Here is a 25,549-nt window from a genome sequence, read left to right on the forward strand (position 1 = left end):
ATCACAGAGCACCATTAATTCTTATTTACTAAATCTTGGTGTGTAACAATGGCTACATGGATCATAAGATAACAGAAAAAGAACTGTCATGTTTCCTGTCATTCACTTAGAACTGTAAGTGGAAGGTCTGTATTCTGCTTGACTAACTCTATATAAAAGCACTTCTGGAAAGCAGGAGTAGAAAGCTTGCTTGACAACGGTCACAGTTGCTGTTTGCAAAAAACTTGACCAGAAGTGTCTGATTATGGAGATGTGGTGAATCTTTGGTGATGATCTGCATGCAAGGCACTTTAACAAGGTGTACTATGGTGTGTCAGATAGCAGACTGAAAGCTCTGGATATTAAACACCACATGTCAGCTGCAGGATACCGTTTGCTTTCATGGCTTGAATGTGCCACTCTATATTGTAGCCTTATAATAATCCAAATGTGTTTACACCAGAATTTTTTTTACCATGGTGAAAAATAAACTTTTTTTGACAAATACCAGTGTTAAGTTTCCTCCTGTTGAGGAATTTGTAATGTGTGTTGCCCTTGCGTTTGCTTCAGCTTGGGTAACTGTAGATTCCTGCAAATTGGGATACAAAAGATTCCTTATCCTTCAGTTCCTTCTGAAGCTGTTTTCCTAACATATAAACAATCTCCCTTGTTGCAACTTGTGTCTGTTGCCTCTTGTCCTATTGCTGCACACTTCTGGGAAAAGTCTGGCTCTGTTCTCTGTACCAGGCTTGTCAATGCTTGTCATGTAACAGGGTAGTCCCATACCGCACACAGTATCCAGCTGTGGTCTCATAAGTGCCAAATGGAGGGGAATAATTAATTGCTTTAAGTGGTTGGCTATATTCTTGCTGGTATAGGCAAGTATGGGGCTGACTGTGCTGCATGGACAGGCTGTTGACTCTTGTTCAACTTGCTGTCCTTAAAAACCCCCAGTCCTTTCCCGTAAAGCTGCTGTCTAGTCAGTGGGCTACAGCCTGGACCTCTGTGCCGTTGCATGGAGTTACTCCATCCTAGGTTCAGGATTATGATATTGGATGTTGTAAAGAAGCAGCAACTAATGGCGGGTCAAATGGAGTGGTTGGCTGTGGCAGGGACTTAAAGAGTTGCCAGAGACAGGGAAAATGACACATTTGGCATTGTCAAGACCAAAGACAGAGGGATTGTAACTGCAGAGGTGAAATGCTGTGTGGATAAAAGATTGCTTCCAGCCTGGCTCTGAGAACCTACAGAATCTGAGTTGAAATTATCAGCAGATTGGACAAATCAGTGACTCAGCCACAGGGACAGAAGGTGGCAGGGAGAGAGATGAAACAACAGAAGGAATTAGGAATGGAAATTGAACACAGTTGATTTGAATGATGCTAAGACAGGCCGGTGCTATGTCAATATGAGTTTGCAGAGAAATGAGCATGCAGATGAAGTATCTCTTGGAAAGAGATACTCTGTGCTGTGTCGTCTGCTCTGTTAATAGAGGAGCAGAGTTTGAAACAGTACTGGTGTTGTAGTTGGAAAAAATCACCTTGTGATAAGCAAATGCCTGGACAGCCCTTATTCCATGTGATTGTCTGCGAGCAACTTTCATCCTAGTAACTCATGGAGGTTCACCAAACTGTCATTGCTTCTTTTGTAAGAGCTACAGTACAGAAGTAAATTTGGACCACTCCCCGTAATTTTGGGGGAGGTGTTGGATAATGTTTCCATTTGTTAAGTAATGTGGAAAAATGTAAGGGTTTTTATATACTTGTATCTAGACTATGTATGCATATAGATTACGTGTATGCATATAGATTACGTGTCTGTGTATACTTACATATATAATGTGTACAGATATATACACATTTTATGTATGTTCCAGTTATTGCATATATTATATATATGCATGCATACAAAAAACCTTAATATCTTCAGCTGGAACCTACTATAGGAGTAAAAAAGCTGCCCTCCTTTCTCCTGCATTTAAAGGCCTTGTGCTATAGCAGGAACTAGATGATGGAAAGGATGGTGTGTGTGCTGTGCCTGCAGCCAGACATGTGCTTTGCTATTGATGAGGGCAGAGAAACAGTGGAGAAGAGTGAAATGTGCAGAGTGGAGGAAGGAGAGGGAGTATTATTAGCTCAGTCTAATAGCACTAGCTTATATCAGGGAGTGCTAGACCCAGTGTTAGTGTTACGACATCAAAGGTGCATGATCACAGCACCGTTGCTTTTCCTTAGGCACTGCTCTGACCAGCAAGAAGTGGGGTCCTTGGGGATTGCTTTGCTTTTAACTGTGAAATCTGTCTTTTCTGGTGATGGAGGCACCTGTCACAAAACCTGCTATAATACTGGATTTAATAAAATATATCTGATAAATCCTAGGGAAAGCCAATTTGAATTCAGTCTTTTAGTAGGCCTCTGGCACTGGAAGAATATTGTATTTGGCTTTTTCTAGTGTATGTGCTGTGTTTTTTCTTTCTAAGAGTATTTCGTCTGGAAATGTTTACCAGCTTGCTTCCTTAGCAGAAACGTTGAGGACTCAGAATGTGGAAGAAATCGTGCCAGGATAGTGTCTTCTTTTCCTGAAGAGGATTTGGGCTATGTTCTTCACAGTTCATATGCCTTCTTTCATTTCCAGACTTCTCATACATTTCTGTTAATGTAATCCTGAACTAGGATTCCCTCTTTTGAAAAGCTTGCTGATAGGTAAACAGAGAGCAGTATAGGGGAGAACTGTTTTACAGCAACGGTCCCAGAGAGGAAATTTTTGACCACCCCTAGTCTAGTATTTGATTAAATGCTGCATGGCAAGCATTCCTGACTGATGTGCATATAAACAGAGAACAGAATTTTCTTTATCTATGATGCTTTTCATATTCACGGTAACACAAAGCTTGCACAAATGTTAATGTGAAAAATATGGCTACTACGAGTGATTTCTCAAGGGGCATTAAATCCTCTACAGCGATGCACACACAGGCTGTCAACAAGTGGTTTTGAAAACTTGAAAGCAGAGGGGGAATTTCAAATTGGGTTGGCAGTCCTTTGGACCTTGGGCAGCTTTGCCCTCGTATGACTGGTGTGTATGCTCCACGGTATGGAGGAACTACAATTCAATACCCTATTTATTCCACCAAAGATGTGATGAACTGAACCATCTTTGTAGACAAGTACACAAAAGTACCTTGAAAACCATGTGAAGCATCATTTGCAGGCCATTCTTGCCTGGATATTTCCCAGTAATGTTGGAAGGAGATAAGTTGAAGAGGTTGGCTCCTGTTTCTGTGCAGATGGCATGGACCAACATTTTCTTTCCAACACCAGCAGGTCCAGCTAGTAACAAGGCTTTCACCAAAGGAGCCTTCTCATGGACTGTTTGGGAACCTGTAAAAAGTCATACGGCACTATTATTCCTTTTATTTAAGTCTGCCATAAAGGTAATGGAATGATTCTTCCTTTTTTCTTCACTGTAAATAATTTATAATGTGAATTCATTGTTTCCTTAATATGGCACAAGTGCTCTTGAGTTCAATTCTGTATAACTAGAGCTGTGACCGTAGCACATTTGAGTTAACATCCCTGCTTGTAGCAAAACTCGACCACCCTTATTTGTACCTTCTGATGGGCAAACTTCAGCTCTAAATCTATGTGAGCTAGAAGAATGGTAATTCATCAGTAAATTTTTGAGGACGGACACAAGATAAGAGCACTGAAATGGAACTGCTGCTGGTGGCCATGTGTACAGACAAGCCTGGTGCTCTGCACAGGACAACTGCCTTCACTCGGCTGTTAGAGATGTACATGTGGCTTTAAGCTTTGCATTTGTTGTCAGAGCAGGTCCTCACTTTCTGCAATTGGACAACAGCGTAGATTCACATTGCACGTAGGACTAGCAGAATTCCTTCCTCCTGCTGTCTGAAATGACACTTTCCAGCTTCCCTGTCTTCAGAACTAAGCAAACTAATGGGACTATCCGTTGGAGCTGCGTTTGTCAGTGATTTTGAAACCAGATGTTACCGTGTGTTTTATTTTTTTTCTCCTTTAACTTCTGCATGCACCTCCCTTTTTTGGGTAATTTTTCCTCTTAAATGTTATTGGTGTTCAGTGATCATTGGAGACTCTGACTGTTTGCCACTTTAGGCTAGCTCTGCTTCAAAATCCTTCACTGCTGTTATCCCCTCTATGCGTGCCTGCTGAGTGTAGTGTCACCTCATCTGCAGAGCAGATGCATGTTGCAGAGCAGGCATGATATATCTGCTAGGAGAGAAGGAGGATCCTTTTCTGTTCTCTTCATTTTATTCAGGTGAGCAAATGTCGGGGTTGCTATGCTTCACTTGCTCTGCCAGCAGCGATGACTGCTCAGCATTTCTAAATCTGTCTCTATGGCCGCTCCAAGTAAATTCATTGTGGGCTGTAAGAAATTACGTTCTATCACCTGGGAAAGCCTGGCAGAAATGCCTGTATTGTGAAAACAGAACCACAGAGAGAGATTCAGGTGGCTGATGGTGATAGAACTTGTCTTCCCTGCAGCTCTGTCACTGTATGAATTAGGTACAGGTGAACCTCCAGAGAATGAAGTAGCAGGAAATGTCAAATGCTTTACCCATACCCACTGGTAGTCCCGTAACATCACTGTCTCGATGCCTAAAACCATCCTGTGTCAGCAGTGGTGGTGGTTACAAAGTCAGATTTGAAAATCTATGTGAGCATCCACTGCTTCTGGAGGTCTTTGAGACTGGTGTCTATCAGACTAGGGGACTTGTGGGGGAAACCAGCCCCAAAAGCGTGGAGGCTGTGGAGGGAGCCTATGGCTTAGCCTGGAAAAGTTCTCCGAGTTAAGGGAGACAGCTAGGTAAGAATGGTATTTAAAACCAAATCCAATCAGGCTGCCTATCTGTGTCCTAATGGTTTAATGTCCCAAATAAATGACAATGAACTGAGTGCTAAGATGAACGCCATTATTTCAGCACTGTGCGGGATGTAGTGAAGTTGCGGCCACCCAGGCTTTATTAATATTTGGTTGTTCCGTACCTATCTATTACTATTACACATAGATTTATTATGAGGGGAGCTGCAGACTCCTCTGTGGTTAAAGATGAAGTATATGTTCTACTATTATTTCTCCTTTCAGCTGCTTATAATTTTCTCAGTGCCATTTAAGCTGCAGCTTTCCTTGCCATCAGGTGGCTGTTTTGAGAAAAACTTTCACTTCTACACACACAATTATATAATGATTAACTAGTTCTGAGACCAATTAAGTAAAATGTCATCCATAACATATCACCCAAAAGGTGAAACAGTTCCTGTGCCTTTTTTTTGGCTCATGCAAGATATTTTTTTTTTTCTCAGAGGCATTTTTCAAACTGTTATTGCAAATATATTCTGTTTTTTTAACTAGTTCAGGGTCTCTTTTCCCTAGATTTTTAGGCAATTGTAAAAATGGCAGAAAATTTATGGGTTCTCTTTCCTCTTGCCTTGGTGGTATCTTGGGGCTTGATTTCACTAGATTAGATGGTGTTAAAATATAACCTTGGAGGAGTTATATGTGAAATACCACATTGCAGTCAGTGCAGACAGGGATAACTGCTGAGCTCTTTCAGCTGATTGCGGTCAAACTTGCAGCCAACCCCTGAGGTTTTACCCAGAAGTAGCCGAGAGTGTTTTAGATGGGAAGAGCCCCATCTAGGTTGAAGGCAGGGGTGCTGCTAGCATCCTGTTTGTTATCCTGACTCTTCAGATTGAGCTGTAAGGCAGAACGAGCACTATTCTCTTCCTGAAACCCAAATGAAGTGGACTTGTGCACTATTGCACCAAGCTTTCCACAACACATCGAGCTGACTTTGGGGACGGGGGAGCCCGAAAACGCCTGAGGAGAGCCGCAGAGTATGTACGTACAGAATAGCCCAAGCACAAAGGGGAGGGAAAAGCAGAAGCCGTGTGTCGTCTCTGCTCCATTTGCCAGAATGGGAGGCAGGGAGACGTCAGCTATTTTGCCCTATAAAGGGGATGAGCAGACAATGACACAGCCTGGGGGAGGATACGCCTAGTTAAAATCTCCCCGAAATCCAATCAGGAATGGAACAGGATGCAAGCAAAGTATGAGTAGAAGCCCTCGAGACAGGCACTTCTTGCAATCACTACAGTTTGGCTTAATGCCATTCCCAAGTAAAATATGGGATCAATTTTATAATAAAAGCAAACAACCTGACCCAGCAAAGCCTTGTTAGATATCAGCTAAGTCTGGCATTAAAACTGCAAGGGCATTTAAAAAGTGTTCCCTCTGATGTACAAAATGTATTCAGACTAATTCCTTAAATGATTGCATTGTTTAGTACTGAGTAACATTAGCCAGCTTGTAAAAGGTAAATTGCAACCTTAGCCCTTCCCTTAACTTGATTAATTTTGATCACTGGAGCTTGTTTTAGCTATTATCTTTCCCAAGTGATTTCCTTTTATGTGCTGCCATTCACAAACTGTTAACATGCAAACAGAGATGGTATGGAAATGCAATACCTGACAATAGCATGTGCAAGCTCCTTTATGCACTATTAAAATGATATGGTCTTCACTCAGAAGGCTTAATTGAAAAACAATTATACTGCAAAATGCTTTAGATTACGATTAATCAAGCACTGTCAAAGCCAGTAAAAATGCATGTTACTGACAGGAAGCAAAGCCATTGTATTCTGCCCTCTAGTAATTTTTGCTGTGCTCTTACCTAATGGCAATATTCCATACAGTGCTATTAGCTGTCTGACATCTGCGAGAGAGGGCATTGGCTCTATATCTACCTGACGAAGTGTGGTCCCCAGATAGCTGTACTCGCCTGTAGGGAGGAAGCATGGGCTTAATAAACGTGACACTGCATTGTTATAAAATGCACAACTCAAGCAATGAAAAACTACCATAGAATACCCATGTAACGTGCTGTCAGCAAACCCAGTACCGTCAAGGGACAGGGACTCAAACAGGGCAATATTGTTGTGGAATGTGGCCCTGAGAAATTTGAAAGGTGAACTGCAAAGGAGAAATGAAGTTAAACACACTGTGGACTTTCCCTTCCAGACTGTGGAAGGCATTCAGCAGAAGAGTCGAGAGTCTTAAGTAACTTTTTAAAGAAACTTTGTGTAGAAGAATCATTAGTAGCACCATAAATCACACTGCTGGCAAAGGATTTCTGGATTTGGGATTTCGCAGGGCTGGAATCCCAGTGAACCATACTCTATCAAAAGGATTTCAAAAAGGGGGAAAAGATATTTTAACAAGCGTTTCCCCTGGCTGCATCACATCTCCACTTCTCACTGTGTTAGACATTTAAGCGTGTCACCTAATTTGGTGGGGCTCTTTGCTTTGCAGTTCACCTTTTTTGTTCAAAAAATCCTTCACAAAACAACCCAAGAAAACTAAAAATCCCTGACGTGAACTGAAACGATCTAATCTTGCCTCAGCTCTTGTTACAGAGCCATAATCACATTGCTTGCCTTGCCAAAGTCCATATACAAGACGTGTTAGAGAACAAAGATTCAGAAGGATGGGCCACAAGCAAGAAAACTCGTTGTGACAGTGTAGTCAATTATTTTTTTAGCATGAAATACATGTCGTTATGGTGAATATTATTGAAAAATAATAGTATATTCTATTTTATTGGAGATAAAAAGGGAAAGCACTAGAGCTCTCTGGAGCAGAGGTAAATTAGCAATGGTTAAGAGAGAAAGTGGAGTTGTAATTTGGGGGCAAAAAGGCAGACAAGCCCTGGTGCAACTGCCCCCTCCCCTCTGAAGAATAAAATTAATTTCAGATTTTATCTTTTATTTAAGGAGAAATCAAAAGAACTGGATCGGAATTAATCTTCACAGATTTAATTAGAAGGCATCAAAGGGTTTAATTGCAACTGAACATAAATCACAGTGGATATTCTCTGACTAATTTAGATAAGGTCACCAAGAAAATTAGTTCAGTGATGTCGGTTTGTCATACAGGGGGGACATTTTGGTGCCTTTACTTTCTGTGTAGTGCAATTCCACTCTTTGTCCTTTCCCCAGGAACTGGGAGTGAGTGACCTTCCTTAGACTTCAGCCCTATAAGAGCAGAGCAGATGAGGACTTATTTTTCTGCAGGCTTTGACTGTGTCCTTGGAACCTTAAAGGGGGAGATTTTTTGGTATTTTTAAAAAAAAAAAAAAGATCCAAATCCCAGGCCAATTTTAAATGCCTTCTCTATCTTTTTCTGTCAGCTCAAGAAGCATGACTGAGTTTTGAGTGGGAAAGAGCTGGCTTTGACAGTCTGGGCCATCTCCTTACTTGACTGGCCTGCATGGGCCAGCACCTCTGCTGGGGCACGTGGGGGACCTGGCATGAGTGTAGGCAGCCAGGTGAATATCACTAGACTCAGCACTTTTGCGCCCAACACCTTCTGCTGCTGGGAAGTGAATATTCCTAGCATAATCTGGAGCAGCCCTTGTGTTGATCTAGGCTGCAGAGGAGCCAAGGCTTCAAACCTCAGGGTCAACGGAAGATGGCCCAAAGCAATCTCTGCCTGCTTCCAAGTTTGATGTTACCAGCTGTTAATTATTATCCACTGGCTAAGATGTGCTTTCAAAACATCTGTGAAGGGAATGTTTGGACAAAAGCGACCTTGATGGTACTGGTTGGGTGAATGAAGGAATAATAAAAATCTTCCATTACTTACTTTGTGAACTTTAATGAGCATAAAATGGAAGGAATACTTGTTAATTCAGCCTTCAACAGAGTGGGCAAAGATTCTGAAGGCAGTAATTGGCTCTTCTAAGAGTTTATATAAACATGGCATTTAGAGGTGATGTACGAGAATCCAGTTTTTCTGGCTTGGATACATACTATACTAGCAGCCGGTGGCATTGTGGCTTCTGGATGTCTGCAAAATCAAATAATCGTGGCCTTTGAAACAACTGAATTTTGCTTTTTTTGCTGTTAAGGTTGTTGTGACTTTACTGTATGTCACCAAATGCTTTTGGAGATGGTGTCAGACCCCTGTGCAGCCTGCAAGTGTGTTGTTTTTTTTTCCCCCTCTATGTAGAGCATGGGCAAGCGTGTCTGCAGCTGCAGGTAACAGAAACTGGGCAAGAGGACTATGAAATGCAGAACTAGGCAGAGACACATCTTACTCAAATCAAGGGCCAGATATGCCTCAAAGCGCTGCTCAAAGTTCAGGGGCAGTCAGGGAGGTGGAGGTAAGGAGGGTGAGTCTTCTCTGCTGAATGAACAAACGCTGAAGGTATGATTTTTGCTGTTCTCTGGGAAATACTCTGGATGGATTATGACCCCTGGTCTGATAGACTTGCACTGTCTTGCCAATGCCTGGCCAGTGCACCTTAAAGGATATGCTGTTTCCACCTCAGAGTGGCTTGTGACGTCCAAAAACATTCAAGGCTTCCAGGTGCTAGCGCTTGGAGCTAAGCACCAGCTCTACAAAGAGGTCCTGGTTTCAGCAGCAGAAGTGAAAGGTACTAAGCACCCTGCAGAAACAGACTTGATTTGCATACATGGCTTTAGATATTAAAGTTGGAAAGTCCTGAAAGTGTAGTTACACTTGAACTCATTCTTGACTGGAAATAGGGGTCAGTGAACATTGAATGGCTGGAGGTTTGGTTAGACTAAAAACCGTATTAGCTGTAAAACGTGTACTTTACCAACATAATCGGAGAGATTCACAGTCTTGGCTTTTATTAATAATCTTTCTTCCACTAGTTCTCTGTAGAGAGAATCGATGGTCCTGTGGACAAGAGACATCACTCAGAAATTCTAGGGAACTGTAAGTAAAAGCTTAGTCCTTCAATAACTGAACTAGCTTCAGAATTATTTATGCGTCAGCAGCTTTATAAAAGTATTTCGTAGCTCAGAAGTAAAGGTGATTAGCTCCACAAATATGAAATCAATAAGTACAGTTTTCTGTGTTACAGCAAGGAATATCTTTTATTACTTCACATACTGCATGGCTCCCTCTCACACCAATTCCATTACCCATTTCCAGGTGATGCAAGATCAGTTATGACTTGTGTAATAGACTCATTCATTAATATCAATTACTGGGAAATTATTTTAAAATTGTATAATAATAGCAATCCTAACACACTACTATACCTATTCACTTAGCTCTCCAATTAGTAGTAATTCATTAATTCTTCCTGGGATTCATTCTGTTTGCAACAGACAGCCTCATCTTGTCAGGAACATATTGGGAATGACTCCATTGGAGCAACCAGTGGTCCACCTCCTGCAGTGCTAGGGTGATGCTGGCCAAAGGAGGATCGGGGAAAAAACATACAGTGGAAACTGTGGCATAACTTCTCTAGTGGAACAATTTCTTCCTATCTCCATTAGTGGTTTGAAATAGCTCCCAGTAATTGAGGATTTAATACACTTACCTTTGTATCCAGTTTTCTGTTGGTGTGGATGTTCTCCTTAGTCTCTCTTTCGGAGTTCTATCTAAATATTAATTTCAATGACATTTCTGGCATTGGGTTCTACAGATTGACACTGCTTCAAGAATTACATAAAATGAATAAGCCTGTTGGAAATTCTTCTTATATTGTTAGTGTAAACAATATTGATTTGAACCTTTCTAGGTCTTTCACTGTTTGTGCACTTTTCGCATCCTTTCCCTTCAATATCTGAGCTTTTTTTGTTTTGTCTTTTGTTGCCTATCTTAATTGGGACATTCTGGTATTGCTACAATAAAAATATTTAATAGTAACTCTCAGCTAGGTAATAAAACCATGTATATAATTCGAGGTCTGCAGCCCTTTTCCATTTCAGCTGGGAAGTTTTATATTTATGCAGTGTTAGTGGCACAATTAATATAGGAGTCATAATAAGGAAATACAAAATTTAATGCACCTTCAACAACGTTGATTTTGCCACTCTGGCTCCTGCTTTCATTCTCAGTGATTTTATGTTGGAGCATGCATCATAAAACAAGCAGAAGGTAGAATGGGACTAACCTGACAGTTCTGTTGGGAGCACGACTTCTACTTTTCCCGTCTTATTATTTTTACTGTGCAAGCTTAATGATGCATTCCCTGAGTCTCCTCCAAGTAAGTGTGATGTTATCAGTCTCTGTTGACTAAAGCCCCTTGTGCCCCCTCCACCATGTCAAAAATGAGATGAACCTGAGCTTTTCTTGGTTATTTCTGAAATCCTTCCTCCTTCCCTGCTCAGCAGGGAAGAGCAAAGCATTGGAGCCAAAATGCCACGTAAACTCTGATTAAAAGCCAGCTACAAAAAAGCTTGTGTTCCCAAATGGCTGTATGTTGTACTAAGTTTGTTTGTAAGAAGCAGGTATGTGCAAGGGTAATTTTAAAAGCACAGAATATATGCAGACTTAGACTTTGGCACTGTTCTTGTAAGAGAGGTCATGCTCTGTTATAATCCATGACACATTTATTTTAAATATTTGCTTGGAGAGGTTTTTTATTTTAAAGCAGGTAAAGAGATCATTGACTGTGTAGTGCTAGCACCCAAATGATCTAGTCCAGGTCTTGCCATGCATATCTTGTACAAATGGATTTGTGGAGTGAATCCCATGTGCTTCCTCCTGCAGTGGTTGAGTGTGTGTGCCTTCACGCTGTTCTCCAGCCCTGCTCTGTTGGGAGCTGGGTCTGTTCCCGCCCCACACTGCTGCTGGGTCAGCAGGTCCCAGCGGTGATATCTCTGTGTGTAGGTGTCTGTATTATGTGTGCAGGTGAAAACTGGCTGGATTATCAGTGAATGCATCACAAGCTCACTGAAAATGTAGTCAAAAGAAGAAATCCTCTCAAATCCTCCCAATAAAATAAGGATGCTTAAAAGAGCAAGGATACGCAAATTGCCAGGTCTGCCAGAACTCTTATTGATAAATAAGACTGATTTATATGACATGTACATTTTACCTAAGATGTGAAAGGTGATTTATAGAGTGCAGGGGCCTGTCTGCAGCCTCCCTTATCAGGCTTCAGCTGGGATGGAAAAATCTGACAGCCAACAAAACTGCCAGGTGCTTCTGCACCTGCAGAGAGGATGGGAAAAAGGAACACAGGGCCAATATCCTGCCTAAACGTTACATGTGCTTAGCTTTGCATGCTGGAACTAACCTGACTGAAGTTAATGAAGACTCTAGCGGTGTGTTGTTGCAGAATGGGGACCTTAATTTGTACGTGTTGTTGAAGATGGGGAAAAACAAGGTCTCTGGTGTGTACCATTAAAGCAGTGTTTTGTTGCCCTGTTATTTGTGGTGCTGTGAAGCCATCAGTTGCGGAGGGGCAGTGGGAAGGTTGTAGTGTTCACTGGGAATGCAAAAAAGGTTTTAGCTAAAGTGTATGTGCTTCAAGTTTGTGAAAGATTTTTTTTTTTTTTATATCATCTAGGCTTTTTATGGATGTTTATACCTGTTAATAAAGAGGCTTTATTTATTGCAGGGCTCCTGATGCTGGTAAGCATAGCAATGTTGAGATGCTCCTTGTGTAACTAAAAACTAAAAGGTTTGACAGCATATCTAATGCAAAGAGGATGCAGTCTCATTGTCTGAATCTCAGGTAAACAGGTCCTCTCTTTACCTGTCAGGAGTTAAATCTTCTTCCATCTCAGGTATCTTTTTCCTCATGGTCGTCTTTGTTTTCTGAGGACCACAAAACAAAGCTGGAATTAGTGACATTAATACAGATATAGGTATATTTTTCAATGTACTGAAGCAAAGTGAGGGCCAGAACAGCAAAGGTTTCAGTGTTTGGATGTGGCCCTTGTTACTGAAGGAATCCAAAGGGAAAAAGTGATATCCTTGAACGCTCTGAGGGAAGGAAGTCATGTCGCTATTTATAAAAGCACAGGAGATGTTCCCATTTATAAGTGCCTCACCAAGGCACGGGAGAGGTGAAGCAGCCCAGGCTGAGGAGCTGTGTCCAACCTACGTATCTCATGCAGATCCTGCGGCAGGTGCTCTTGAACTGGACTCTGCATGAAGTAATCTGGTGGTTGTTGCTTCCTTCTAGAATATAGGTGCTCCGGGGAGCCTGTACACCTCCCCTGCATCTGTCACCACCCCGACGAGTGCCCAGAGCATTGTTCTTCAAAGTGATTGGTCCTGCTCCTTCCAGTAGAGGTTGCATACAAAAAAATCCCAGGGTCATTTGCCGCAGGAGAAACCTCTTTTCTCCTTCCTTTTTGGCGCACAACTCTGGGGTTGAGTGGGTATGGCCCTTACATGAGAAGGAAGCAGGAAGGAAAAGGGTGTGGGGTCCAAGTAGCTGCTCCAGAGATTGTTCATGCTTTGTTTACACTGGGGTAAAATATATAAGTAGCTTCCCTGAGGGTCACACAGGGTGCTTACAGCTGGACCAGGACCTGAAACCAACCCTCCCGAGTCTCTGGCTAGCCTCCTAACCATTAGACATCCTTCTGCCTTCTCTTTCCTAATGCCTCAGGGAAGAAGCTTGAAGAGGTCAGGAAAACATGACCTGCTCTTCTCTTGATGTTTTCACCACACTTTCACTATGGGAAGATTTTCCTTTGTGTGACTAGTTTCTTTACATACTGAAAAAAACCCATGGAAAACGTAAGTAAGAAAGATGTGAATCAGTAATGTCAAGCCCCTCCATTAACTACAGCTCACAACCCATAAATATGGTTAGGGATAATTAGTAGTGGAGAGGGCATCATTAATCCATGTTAGCGCCCACCACTGGTGTCCATACTTAAGTTCTGCAAAGCACTTCAGAATTACTTCAGTGGAACTATTTATACAGTGACATTTGGGCACCATGGGATTTGTTCAATGGCTTAAATTTAAGCATGTGCTTAAATGCTTAGTTGATCAAGACAGCTTATTTTTTCCAAAAGTTTATGTTCACTTTTCTGGGAATACAGTAGTTAATTTTTTTAATAGCAAATACTTCTGCAGAGCTCTAGAGGCAATGTTGTTGAGTTAAAAAATCCTATCCAGTTATCTGGAAAATGCAGTGGGTGTTTGGTGGTTTTTTTTTTTTGTGGGTTTTTTTTGTTGTTGTTGGGTTTTTTTTCCCTAGAATGGATCAGCAATGTTCAGAAATATATCAATTGTAAGTTTTCAAGGACAGTCGCAATGTAAATAACCTATGGTTCAATCACATATTACTGTTTACAATGCAACAAAGATAAACTAGATGAAAATGTAAATTAAACCCAGAACTATATGGATAAGCTAACTGGGAAAAGGTGATGTTTTTAAGTTTTGGATTAGAATAATGCAAACAACTCTGTATCTGCAGAACTACACCTTGGGTTTCTTTACATGAATAAGCTTGGCAGAAAATACTCGTTAGAATGTGCCAGTGGGGTTTTGCTTTAAAGAAAAGGAATAGGAAGCACAAAGCATATGCCATGCTGTTTTAACAACTGAGGAAATATTGAGACTGTCAGCGGTTTATTTCTGGTGTTCCTCCAGCTTTGTCTCTTTAACCTTTCTTCCAACAAGCTAGAAATTGCATATCATGGGGTCTGACTGGGAAGAAAAGCTCATTTCTACCTATTCAAAGACACTAAGCATATGTTGAATTTATTGGCCAACTGGTATTGTCCTCAAGGCAGCTTCACCAATCAAGTAACTCAAGAGCAAAACAAAAATGAACTATGCAGGGGAAAAATGTGTTTTCCTAATTAACATCAGCATTTATGGGAAATTTGGCAAACGCTGAGATGCAATAAGGGGAAATATGAATTGTAGACAATGGCTGTCCTCCAAAATGTCTTATTGGGAACTGCTTTTATTTAGAAAATGATAATGTTTAATGAATGTGAACATGCTCATCATTTATAATGGAAATCTCCTTGTTTCTATCTCTGAAATGTCAGTCTAGCTTCTGTGTAGCCATCCATTTACTCGGTTATTTTCTGCTTTGGTAAGTCACATGTAGTGAACTGCATTAGTTATTAGTTGGCAGATGACAGAAGATTGTATTCTGTGCTCAGTGTGGTATCTTGTCTTACTGTGTGGGCTCCTGAAAATATTTTGAATAGCTCAAAGGTTGCTACAAGCAAACACAGACGATTTCAGACCAGATTCCAGAGCAGAGTGTCTCTGGCACCAGAAGGGAGAGGGTAGCCAAAATGTCGCATTGAGGGGACTGTGCCACATTGGAACTGCTGGATCTGTGTCACCCTTTGGCTGTGATCATACAAGTCCTGCTGCCGTCAGCTGTCTGCAGCTACTGCCACCGAGTATGTGGAGAAGTAACAAGAGGAAAGTACTCCTGTGGTTTAAGGGAAATGACAGAGTATAAGCAGCTGGCTATGAAGTATTTGAGTAGATTCCTTACATCATGTGTGGTGCTTGGAAGGGAGGCTGAGCAAGTGCAGATTTGCACTCTGTGTGCATCTGCTCTGGATTGACGAGTCTTTTCTGGCAATGCCAAGATATAGAGAGCAGCTTCTGACACTTGTACTGAAAAAGTCCTTAGACAAAGATGTTCCCACTGATTATTAAGCCCTTGCTAAACAAGGGGCTCTGATTTGTGGTCCCTGTTGGATTTAGCTACAGCATCCAAAGAGGTTACAGCCCCTGCAGCTGGCTGAGAGCTCTGGGTGCTAATCTCCATCAGCTACAGAAAATCCAACAGGGACTGTAAATCACTGTCCTCACACCTAGCCTTTCCTCAATTCTGACCCAGCCTGTCTTCTGGCCTTATTTGCTATGGCTTTGCTCTTATCAAGTCTTTAGACTGAAGTCAATATTCTTGTCACAGCCATTGCTATAGTTAACCTCTTGTGGTTTTCTTTGCTTCTGCCTGGCTGCATCAAAAAGGGGTATCCAAAGCTGGGTTGAGATGGTAGCAAGGCCTCCGAAGCAACTTTTACACACTTAGGTTCCCATGTCTCCTTTTTCTGTTTTTTCTGAATTCTGGCAATTCCTTTTGTGTATGCCTGGGTGTGTTCACTTACAATGGGTTGCTTTACCTGCAGTTGGATTGGAAGCAAATCCTTAGGGGAGCAGAGCAGGAAAAGCAGCACAATAGGCTTGATAAAAAGCACTCTGATAAGCACTCAGATGTAACTTCCAGGTCAGTAATTGCTGAGCTCATCTGTCAGCTCTTACTTTGGGTGCGAAGCCAGTTCTGCAGTGGTGTATTTGCAGATTCCCAACAGAAATACCCTTGGGTGCTCAGCTCTGTGGGTACCATGGTTGGGTACATGACATACATCTAGAAGAAACACTTGTAAAGCTGATGGGTTGTGCTGCGCCATCCAAATCAGAAGCTTGGGTTGTCAGCAGAAAGGGGTGGACTCGGAAGAACAACATTTCACTAAGAAAAGTTTGCGCTGGCATGAGGATGCCACCAACTTTTTAGAAATTAATTACTTTGGAAAATGCCAGCCCTTTCTCTTTCACTTCAGGTGCTTTATAACAGGCTCCTCTAGCTAGGCTGGGTGGAGACTTGGACCTTCTGACATTTCTTTGACAGCATTCCTAGACATCAATGCCATATTCTTCACTAGGAGGCGATCTCCCTTCAAATCTTTCCTCAGCCTGCCTTTACACAGGTGTTTACAATCCCAGCTTGCTGAAATGTGGCTGGGCAGATGACAAGCTGCCACTGTGCATAGTGAAGACAAATGCTATTTGTAGCAGAGCTGAACCACGTTCCTTTTTTCCTGTTGTATCCTCATCCCATCTTCTGTGACAGTCATCAGATCAGGAGCTATCTGGAGCAATCAGAGTCCAGCATAGTGTGTTTCTTAACAAGGACATTTGTGCTCTATACACTATCAGTGCTGGACTGTAGGGACAAATAATAGTGGGACAGTCTGTGGGGTGAGATGCTTCCCACATAGATACAGTCATATAAGATCTGTGCCTCAAATGACAGCGGTGTGGCTTGTTGCATACTAGGTGCAATCTAATTCATTTAGGTATTTCCAGACCAGCTTAATGGTCTGGAGACCCATTTGTAATGAGAAAAGCAATTTGTCCTTCCACCCAAAGTGATTCTTCCACAAAGGTGGCAAATGGGCTTTTTATCTCAGGGCAGTAAGAGCAATTCTTGATAGGGTTATGTGTCAGCTTTTAGTATTAAGTGGTGTTTGAAGGTTTGGGAGCCAGTGACAAAGTTTAGCCTAGAAAGTACAGTGCATGGAAATAAAGGAGTGGCCTACACATATGCCTGGAGTTCTTAAATTTTGTTTATCTAAGACCTGAGCCATCTGAAACACTGATTGGGATGGAGCAGCTAGCTTCCTTATGCTTTCCCTTTAGAGTCCAGTTCCAAAATACCCTTGCTGAATTCCCCACAAAAGGGACTTGCAAACAGGATTTCAAACTCAAATTATTTCCTGTGGATCAGGCAGATTTTTTTTTTTTTTAACATGGACTTGTCAGAATCTTTTAAAGTTGTAAACTATTTATCCTAAGGTGTGCTTGAAAAGGCGGAGGACATCTATCCTGTACACCCCTGGGTAGCGACTGTTCCCTGACAACAAAAAAAGCCCTAGTCCTACTGTGGTGTCTTCCTGCAAAGAAAGTAGAAGAAATCCCTTCTTACAACAGAGGGGATGGCCAAACGTGGCACCACGAATTTGGGGTAACCACCCCTAGACAGAAAACTCCACTTTTAAGAATTTACTTAAAGAAATGACACTTGCTGCCCATCCCCCACTGACAGAGCGCAGAAAAAGATTTGTATTCTCTGAAGAATGTTGAATCCTCCTGAGAACGCTTTTCTTTGCAGAATATCCCCTTTGGGAGAAAAAAAATGTTTTACATAGTGCTCCAGACATGTTCATGGCTACAGTGAGAATCCAAACCCGCTGTTATTTCACATTGCATAGTTGTGGGGGAGATGCATGGGACTCAGAATGTGGTAACACACGCCTTGAAAAACTAGAGAATTTTTGCTGAATAACAAATTAATGCGCTGCTTCCAAAACTTTCCAGCTCGTATTATTCTTGTTATATAGGCCAGATTTTCATAAAGCAGATCTGAAGTCTATGTGCACAGGTATGCACACACTGTGTTGGTTTATGGACAGAGATATTTATGCAAATACTAATTAGAAAAAGCCTTTGCCAATGCCAATTGGACATTTCAGGTAGTTTTGCACAGGGAAGATGTGTTTTGACTAAAACTGGATGCCTCTTTCCATACCCCATCCCTAAAATAGAACTGATTTTTTTTTTTTCCCAAGAAAATATTTAGTATTATTTAATTAGTACTTCTTTCTCCTCTTCTCCCCTCCCTCATTCTCTCAGGCTACTGGCACAACCTGGGAAAACAAAAGTTAAATAACCTCCCCCACCCAAACCCATTCCAACACTATATTGAAGGAGAAAAACCAACCCTAACATAAAGATTTATAACTCCAATGTGACATTTTGAAGCAGTTTTGGCCAGCTGATCTAAATGCATCTGCCCATGACAACTTTAGGAAGATTGCTGCAATGTTTTGTCTGTGTATCTTAAGCCTCCCTATTTTTGAAACAGATTTAGGAATCCAATTGGTATCAGTTTTCAGAGTCGCTCCCGGTCTTGCATTATTAAATTGCCCCTGCACCTTTGTCAGGTGAAAGAGCATTTTTAAAGATAATTTGAGTAGAAGTACTGCAACAGCAAGTATTTGCATGCTAAAGGAATTATAGAAATGAAATACAACATGAGATTAGAGTTGGCTATTTGCCCTGAGGATTTTAAGTGGATCTGCTGATTGAATGGTAGGGTCTGTAAGCTTTGAGTTATTTTGCACTGACATGATCTATAGTTTAAATGCTTGGGTAAGGAATTCAGGGAACCGTGAGATGTGGAATTCTGTATATGGTAATACTGTGAAACTAGATGTGAACATGATGCGTGCTGTGTTTCAGTGGGTAACACACAATAAAATAATATACGTGTTTAACCTGTTTTATATGCTTAAATGAACTTGGCTTAATTGTGAGTTCCCAAACCCTTCAACAGTAAGTAGTGCCATAGTTTAACAATGTGTACCTGGCTGTATGAGATCTATGTGCTGTTACAGATAAATGAAAGGTTACACCAAGACATTCAAAGTGAATTTTTTTTTTGGTGTACAGTTTTGAAACACATTAACCAGTCCTCATTTAGAAGAAAAACAGCCAGTAGCTGGAAAACTTACTGGCACCCAGATCCATGCCTTTCATGGAAGACTGTATTGATCTGAACCTGTCACCTTAAAGAGAAGGACTGCTTGTATTTTCCTGTTTGACTGGAACAGAGGATTTCAAAAGGATGTGTATCCATCTTGAAAATCTGTTCTATATTGTAATGATTTATCTCTGGAATAGTTCAACTTGTCCTAGGTAGTATTTATAAAGGTTAAGGAATAATAATAGCTAAAGGAAAAGGCCCTGAAAAAAGCCACAGGCGAGTAGAATTTTAAATGCTTCTGACCTAAGATTCAGTAAATGTTTAAATTAGATGTTTTGATATTGGCATCTGTGAGACTAGGGTTTGCACTGAATACCACAATATTTGGGCAGAGAACTGATATTTACCCTGAATTCTCACAACTGGTTGCTCTTACCTTTTCACTTTTCCTTCCTTTTTTCTGTTTGTTACTCTTCTCTCCATCCACAGCCAGTTTGAGATTCTCCAGTTTCTGTTGCATCAATTCATCAACCTATTCAGACAAACACAGTTGAATCTTTCTAAGTCTTCTGTTCTGCCACCACACCTCAGACAAATGTTCAGCTAAACAAGTGTTAAAGAACAGATAGTAGGGACACTGGAAGGAGGTAAGGTCTATGCCAGGGCCAGTTCTTACAGCTGTAGAGAAATATACACAGGCAATGCACATTATTATGGTCCTCTTACTATTGTAAGCACACCTGCACTCTGATCTCTTCCTCCACTTCTTCCCGTTTCTCTTCTTTGATCAGCTCTGGGTCATGATCCTGGAGAAAATCCCATCCCTCGTCTCTGTTCTGCCAAACGGCTATTATCCAAAAGAAAGAAAAAGGCGAAAAAAGTTACAGAAGCCATTGGTTTCTTCAACTGCTGCTGGAGGCAAAAAATAGGTAGTTGTAGGCAGCTTTTATTAAATTATTAGCCTATGAAAGTAACGGACTCTAGGGACCCTTACCAAGTTCAGAGCCCTGTTGTGTTAGGATCTGTAAATCTTGAGGTTAACTTTTTTTTTTTTTTTTGCCTTGGGCTGTAAATTGGTATCAGATTTCAGGAGGATAATGGGATATGGAGGTTGTCACTTTCTGGTTGTAAAGCTGAATGCTTGGAGTGTTGTTCATCTTCAAGAGCAGGTAGTACAGTATCAGCCGAACCATATCACGGCCCAATGTTGGCATTCTTTTCCTTTCTGCTTAACCACATCGTGCTTAAGTCTTTACCATGAAGAAGTCACAAAGATGACTCCTGTCCTGAGGAGTGTGCTCTCTATGCATGTCCCTTGGCTGGCGTAACAGGCTTGGGGACTAAAGGAAGGTGTTTAATTTAAACCAGGAAGTTTTCCTTGTTCTCTCCTGCTCAGTTACCTAATGCTACGTTAAAGCTGCTGCAACCTTGCAAGTTAGCCTTTGCAGTAATTCATATGAGGCTGAAATATGGGCCAGGAGTACTGGAATATGCATAAAAGCCTGCACAGAGAACATGTAAATGGGAGTGTGAGGGGACAAGTGAGTCTGACAGAGCAATAACCTGCATCCAACCCACAAGTGATGTACAGCCACACAGAGTTTTAACTCTGTCTGGTGAGTTTTAAGCTTGATGCAGTAATTGAGAGGCAGTTGAAGCCTTTTCCAAAAAGAGACAAGGCCCACCTGATACAGCACCTTCATTTCTTAGTGTTGCGCAAAGGATAAGTAATAACAAGACGAAACTCCAGGAAGAAAGCAAGCTTGTGCAAACTGATAATCAAGAAAACCCCCTGTTTATGATAAAGTAGCTAATGATCCTGAGGTGCAGCTCTTCATTTTTGTTGAGGTAAACTGCTATTTGCTCTTTAGAAAGAAAACTAAAGGAAGTCTGGCAAGCTCAGTGCATATCTGAATTCTCCACTATTAGCAAAAGGAACTTGTTTTTTTTAACAGAAACACCTCTCTTCTTTCTGCATTTTTGGAGCTAATTTAAAGGAGGACAATTAATATCTTTCACTTACTTGCATTTTAAGCCCTGATAGTATTTTTTATAAATGACAGCTAATCTCCAGCAGTATGTGCTAACTCAATTTCCAGATAACTTAAAATGACAGCTTTCTACTTTAAGACATCGGCTCCTTTATAATCTGTTTTGTACAGGGTACTCTTTCCTGTACCCACTGCCGTTTCTAAGGCACTATAAAGTCAGGAAGGTTTTCACAGTACCCACAGGAGATCGTTCAAGTTTTAGTCCAGTTAATATAATACTGGCTGCTATTTCCATACCCTACGAATTTTAAGAGTCCAATTACGTGCAGAGTATTTGTGGCTTTACACATAGGGAATAGTTTTTGCAGGTGAGTAGTCTTAATTTCATAACTGAAAATGGTAGAGATGGAGAAGGACAGTGGATTTTTTGGTGATGAGGAAAGAAACTCAAAGGTATAGACACTAATTTCTTTAAATTACTTGTGGGTCATCAGATGGCATGACAGATGTCACGTAGTATTTCAAGAGGGAAAGCTGATTTGCCCTAGTTACAAGGTACCTCCTCCAGGGTTACCAGCCTGGAATTTCAGCCTTGGGGAAAGAGGGGATATTACATGGGAATTATATGAATTTTAAAACATTTTCCTGACTGGGTCAACAGGTTGCAAGTGCTATGTTTTCACAGGAGTACTAGGTTTTAGATATTTATTTTTTCATAGAGTGATCCATAAATTTTTATTCTGTTTTTTTTCATAATTGTTTATTGTCATTTTGTAAATTGATTAGTGGTTAATATCCATTGCAGGCAAACCAGTGACAGTCCCCACAGCTTAGGCAGCTGCCTTTGAAAACTTGCCAGGTAATATCAGAGTGCTATATTAGCCACTAGGTTAAAGGTCCCTAATTTTGGAAAAGACATCAATAACTCATAGGTGTTAGATGCTATGTTGTTCTTTTATAGATCAACAAAATCTTTCAAAGTTATTTTTAAAGTAAGGTCAGGAGGCTAAGGATGATGTGTTTTCACTGGCTGGTCAAAAGAGCCTCGTATTTTGTTACAGACAGGGTCATCAGCTACAGTAGCTATTTTTGCATGTGTGTTTGCAGTGCAATTTAGATCACCTCTTCTAAAATAGTTCATACTTATCTTTGGATTATTTTATATGCATACCTCTCTAGCTCAGGACTCAAAAGACAGCTCAGTCCACTAACATGACTGCTAACATCACCATCTCAGCAGTATTAGTTTTCACTCTGCAGACTAGTAGGTAGTTCAAATATCCCTGAATTTCAGAGAACAGCTTGTGACTAATAATTGAAATATATTTATCAGAAGCCTGAAGCTTTTCTTAAAATTACTATTTTCAACCTCCTGACAAAAGGATTTGAATCTTTTGATGCCTGGTTAAAAATACACTGTATCACCACACCTTAAAAGTTTGGGCCATGGGGTATTTGGGTTGAACTCAAATATCCTCTGCAACACCAAACAAGTCAAATATCAACTGTCTGTCTGTATAACAGGGGAAATAGCACCTTGCTGCCTCACAGCACAAGGTATTGCAAAAATAAAACCCAGGAAGACAGAGGTAATGATTCAGACTGCTTACGTTTGCTCTACAGAAACTCGTGCTATTCCAGTGTAAAAGTAGACGTTACACAAAAACTGGCTGTTTCCAACAACAGTATATAAAATAAGTGTTTTAGATAGGGCTTGGCAAAGGTAGTTAGCAACTAGCAAAACAGCCAAATACAGTTCTAGAAGAATAAAAGTCTTCATGAATTCCAGTGAAGTTTAGGTTATAGTTCTAGCTTGGTAGAGGGGGGAAAAAATTGAGGTGGAAAAATCTGTAACTGAAAAGCAACCAGTTGCTTCCCAGGGATGGGAAGACTTTCTTAATTGTAAGTGCTGGGGGTGGTGGTGGTGTGTGACAAAACAAAAATGTTTGTTATTTGGTCAGCTATCATTTAGATCAACTTTACACACTCATAAGGGTCTTTAAATGATTCTATTGTAGGCATCTGATATAAACCTTTCTTAATCAAGCTCCCTTACTTCAATGATGTTTTTGAGATTTTTGCACTAATAAATTTGAACTTCTGTGCGAATTGTGACAGTAACTGAGCTATTTCTACATAAGAATAGAAAAAAGTTCCCAGTGTAGAAAGACCACACTCAAAACTTTTTTTTTTTTTTTTTTTTTCCTTCCCTAAACAATTCTGATACTGAAATGAAAGCAGGCTAAAATTAAATATACAAGAAACTGCTTACACTGTTCTGGTCAGAAGTTGTTTTAGATTTGATTCTGGATGCCTTGAAAAAAGGAACCTTATTCCATGGCCAGCTTAAAATAAAATTATTCTGAATAACCACCAGGTAGTATTGTGATAAAGAGTGTCCTGCAATAAAAAGCACTAAATGATTGTGAACGAGGCAGGGGACTGTGCTGCATGGAGGAATTAACAGCTGTTTACTAAAAATAAATGTGGTGTCGAATAGACTTGGTTCACTAGGTGGGAAAAAAAAACCAACAAACAAAACCAAAACCAAACAAACTGATGTTTAACTACACAGCTGTAACTCTTACTGTGCCTAAGACAGAACTGCAGCTATTCTTTTAAGTTTGCAAGACAGCTGCTTCTACTCAGGATTTCTGATTGTGCTCTGTGCAGAAAATGGTTCCTTCTTATGTGCCTTTAGAGCTAGGGGAGTAGCTGTCAGCTCTGGCGGGATGGGCTGGAGATGAGCATTGGTGTTTAACTCGGAATGCCAGGCTGGAGTCTTTATCTACCGCAAAAGGATGCTGCCTGTGCCTGGCTATCTGAGCACATTATTGTAGCGTACCTGCCAGTGCATAATGGGGAGACGGAGGCACTCACACTGACTGGCTTTAGGCATCCAATTCAGGTGCCTGAATAGGAACAGAGGCTCCACAGACAGTTAATAGGCTGCTGAGTTGCCCTTGGGAGGCCTTGTGAGATATACAGGAACACAACACCCCCAGTTCATGCAAAAATGAAGCATGAGTAACCCCAAAATGTTATATACTCGCAGAGCTCAAAGCAGGTATCTTGTTAGGAATGGCAGTACTGGTGTTCAGATACAGTTTGGGTGACAATGTGTCCCCCGTCCTCTCATAGCCTCCCTGACTTGTCATTAGATGAGACAGTTATGAAATCTGGGGGTCTCTATTCCTATTAAACTAACCTATTGACTTCTGTGGTGTTTTTATTCCTAACACTGGTATCCACTGCCATGTGGGGAAGCACTGTTTAAAGCCCCTGTGTAAGGTTACAGCCAAACATTTTCTGCAACCTGGAGAAGAGTTATTTGCACAAATACAAGGAGCCTGTGAATTTGCAGTTCAGCATTGTATTGAAGCCTGTTTGACTGCAAAGCCTCAGCAGGGGATCTAAGAAGGACTGTGGGAGCACTGGAAAGCATAGCTACTATATCACCTACTCATTAGCAGAGTGCTGGATGAACATATTGCCAAGTCTATGTAGCAATGCAAAATCCTACTGCCCTCTTTTTGCTCCTTTGCAACGGGCAGGGCCTCTACACTGCTCCTTCATTGCTCTTGGGACTTGCTGGATGGGAAACACTGGTCTTGCTATTGCTGGTTTTGGGTTGCAAAGTGCCGTTTTGTCCTGAGTGCATAGAAAAGCACAAGTAATGTTCTTGGCCAGTTAAGGAAAGAAGCATAGATGAATTTGATCCTTATCTAAAACTCCTGCTGACTTCAATGGGGTTCTGATGTAGCATTCAAGAGTAGAGTCCGGGACGAACTCCTCTTTAGCCATAAAATTGCCTTATGATTTATAATGTGTAAGAAAATCCTAATTGTTAGAAGTCAGAGGTCAGGCAAAACTGTACTGATGTATACTTAGCAAGTAAGTTGTATGCTTCTTTCTCTCTGGCCAACCCAAATCAGGGAGAAAAACTGATGCAAGTGATTTGTCAACAGGAGGGAATAATGGACATTTTTCATACGAGGCATTTTAGTAAGCCACTAACTCTGTAGAGTGGGGAGCAGAAAGTAAATTTTTAATAATTGTTTGAGAATAGAATCTGCATGAAATATAGCAAAAATAACTCCTGAAATCTTTGATGAGGCACACTTTTGCAACCAAGGACTTCAGTTTGGCTTGTCACCTTTTGAGTCCTATTGTGCTGTTCACTTACAGTTCACGGGGCAGGTGATTCTTTCCATTTTAGACAAGTGCGTGACTTCTGTGCTCACTTCCAGGCCCAGCACAAGTCATTGCTAACTCACTTGTGTATCTAAGGCACGCACTGAAGACAAATGTTTAAGAGACAGACAAAAGCATCAAGTGTAGAGGAGAGGATAGAAAAGATATGGAAAAAAGCAAAATGTCCTTTTATGAAAACTGTTTTTTAAATTTGAAAACCCCTACTTTTGGATGCTTTCTCAAAGTGAAAAACCAGCCAGTTTCCTAGCTATTAGAGTTAAGTTGCACACACTTTGAATGAAGCAAGT

The 25,549-nt window shown here is 41.0% G+C and overlaps 2 protein-coding genes across 3 annotated transcripts in view; one reads left to right on the plus strand and one right to left on the minus strand.

The window, feature by feature from the left end:
• The window catches only part of LOC148052276 (uncharacterized), a 107,307-nt gene that overhangs the window by 25,803 nt on the left and 55,955 nt on the right, over positions 1-25,549 (plus strand). The window lies entirely within an intron of this gene.
• The window catches only part of DRC11 (dynein regulatory complex subunit 11), a 110,610-nt gene that overhangs the window by 18,722 nt on the left and 66,339 nt on the right, over positions 1-25,549 (minus strand). Inside the window, exons 10-15 of one of the 2 annotated variants that reach the window (XM_087734099.1) lie at positions 19,797-19,903; positions 19,493-19,588; positions 12,544-12,605; positions 9,643-9,725; positions 6,694-6,801; positions 3,160-3,359 (exon numbers count right to left, since the gene is read on the minus strand). In XM_087734099.1, coding sequence (XP_087590225.1) covers positions 3,160-3,359; positions 6,694-6,801; positions 9,643-9,725; positions 12,544-12,605; positions 19,493-19,588; positions 19,797-19,903 — 656 coding nt within the window. The remainder of the gene's footprint in view (positions 1-3,159; positions 3,360-6,693; positions 6,802-9,642; positions 9,726-12,543; positions 12,606-19,492; positions 19,589-19,796; positions 19,904-25,549) is intronic. The other variant, XM_087734100.1, reaches the window with a different exon arrangement.

This window comes from Nipponia nippon, unplaced genomic scaffold (assembly GCF_047370975.1).
Source record: "Nipponia nippon isolate SJK-2023a ecotype South Korea unplaced genomic scaffold, ASM4737097v1 scaffold_5, whole genome shotgun sequence".
Lineage (NCBI taxonomy): Eukaryota > Metazoa > Chordata > Aves > Pelecaniformes > Threskiornithidae > Nipponia > Nipponia nippon.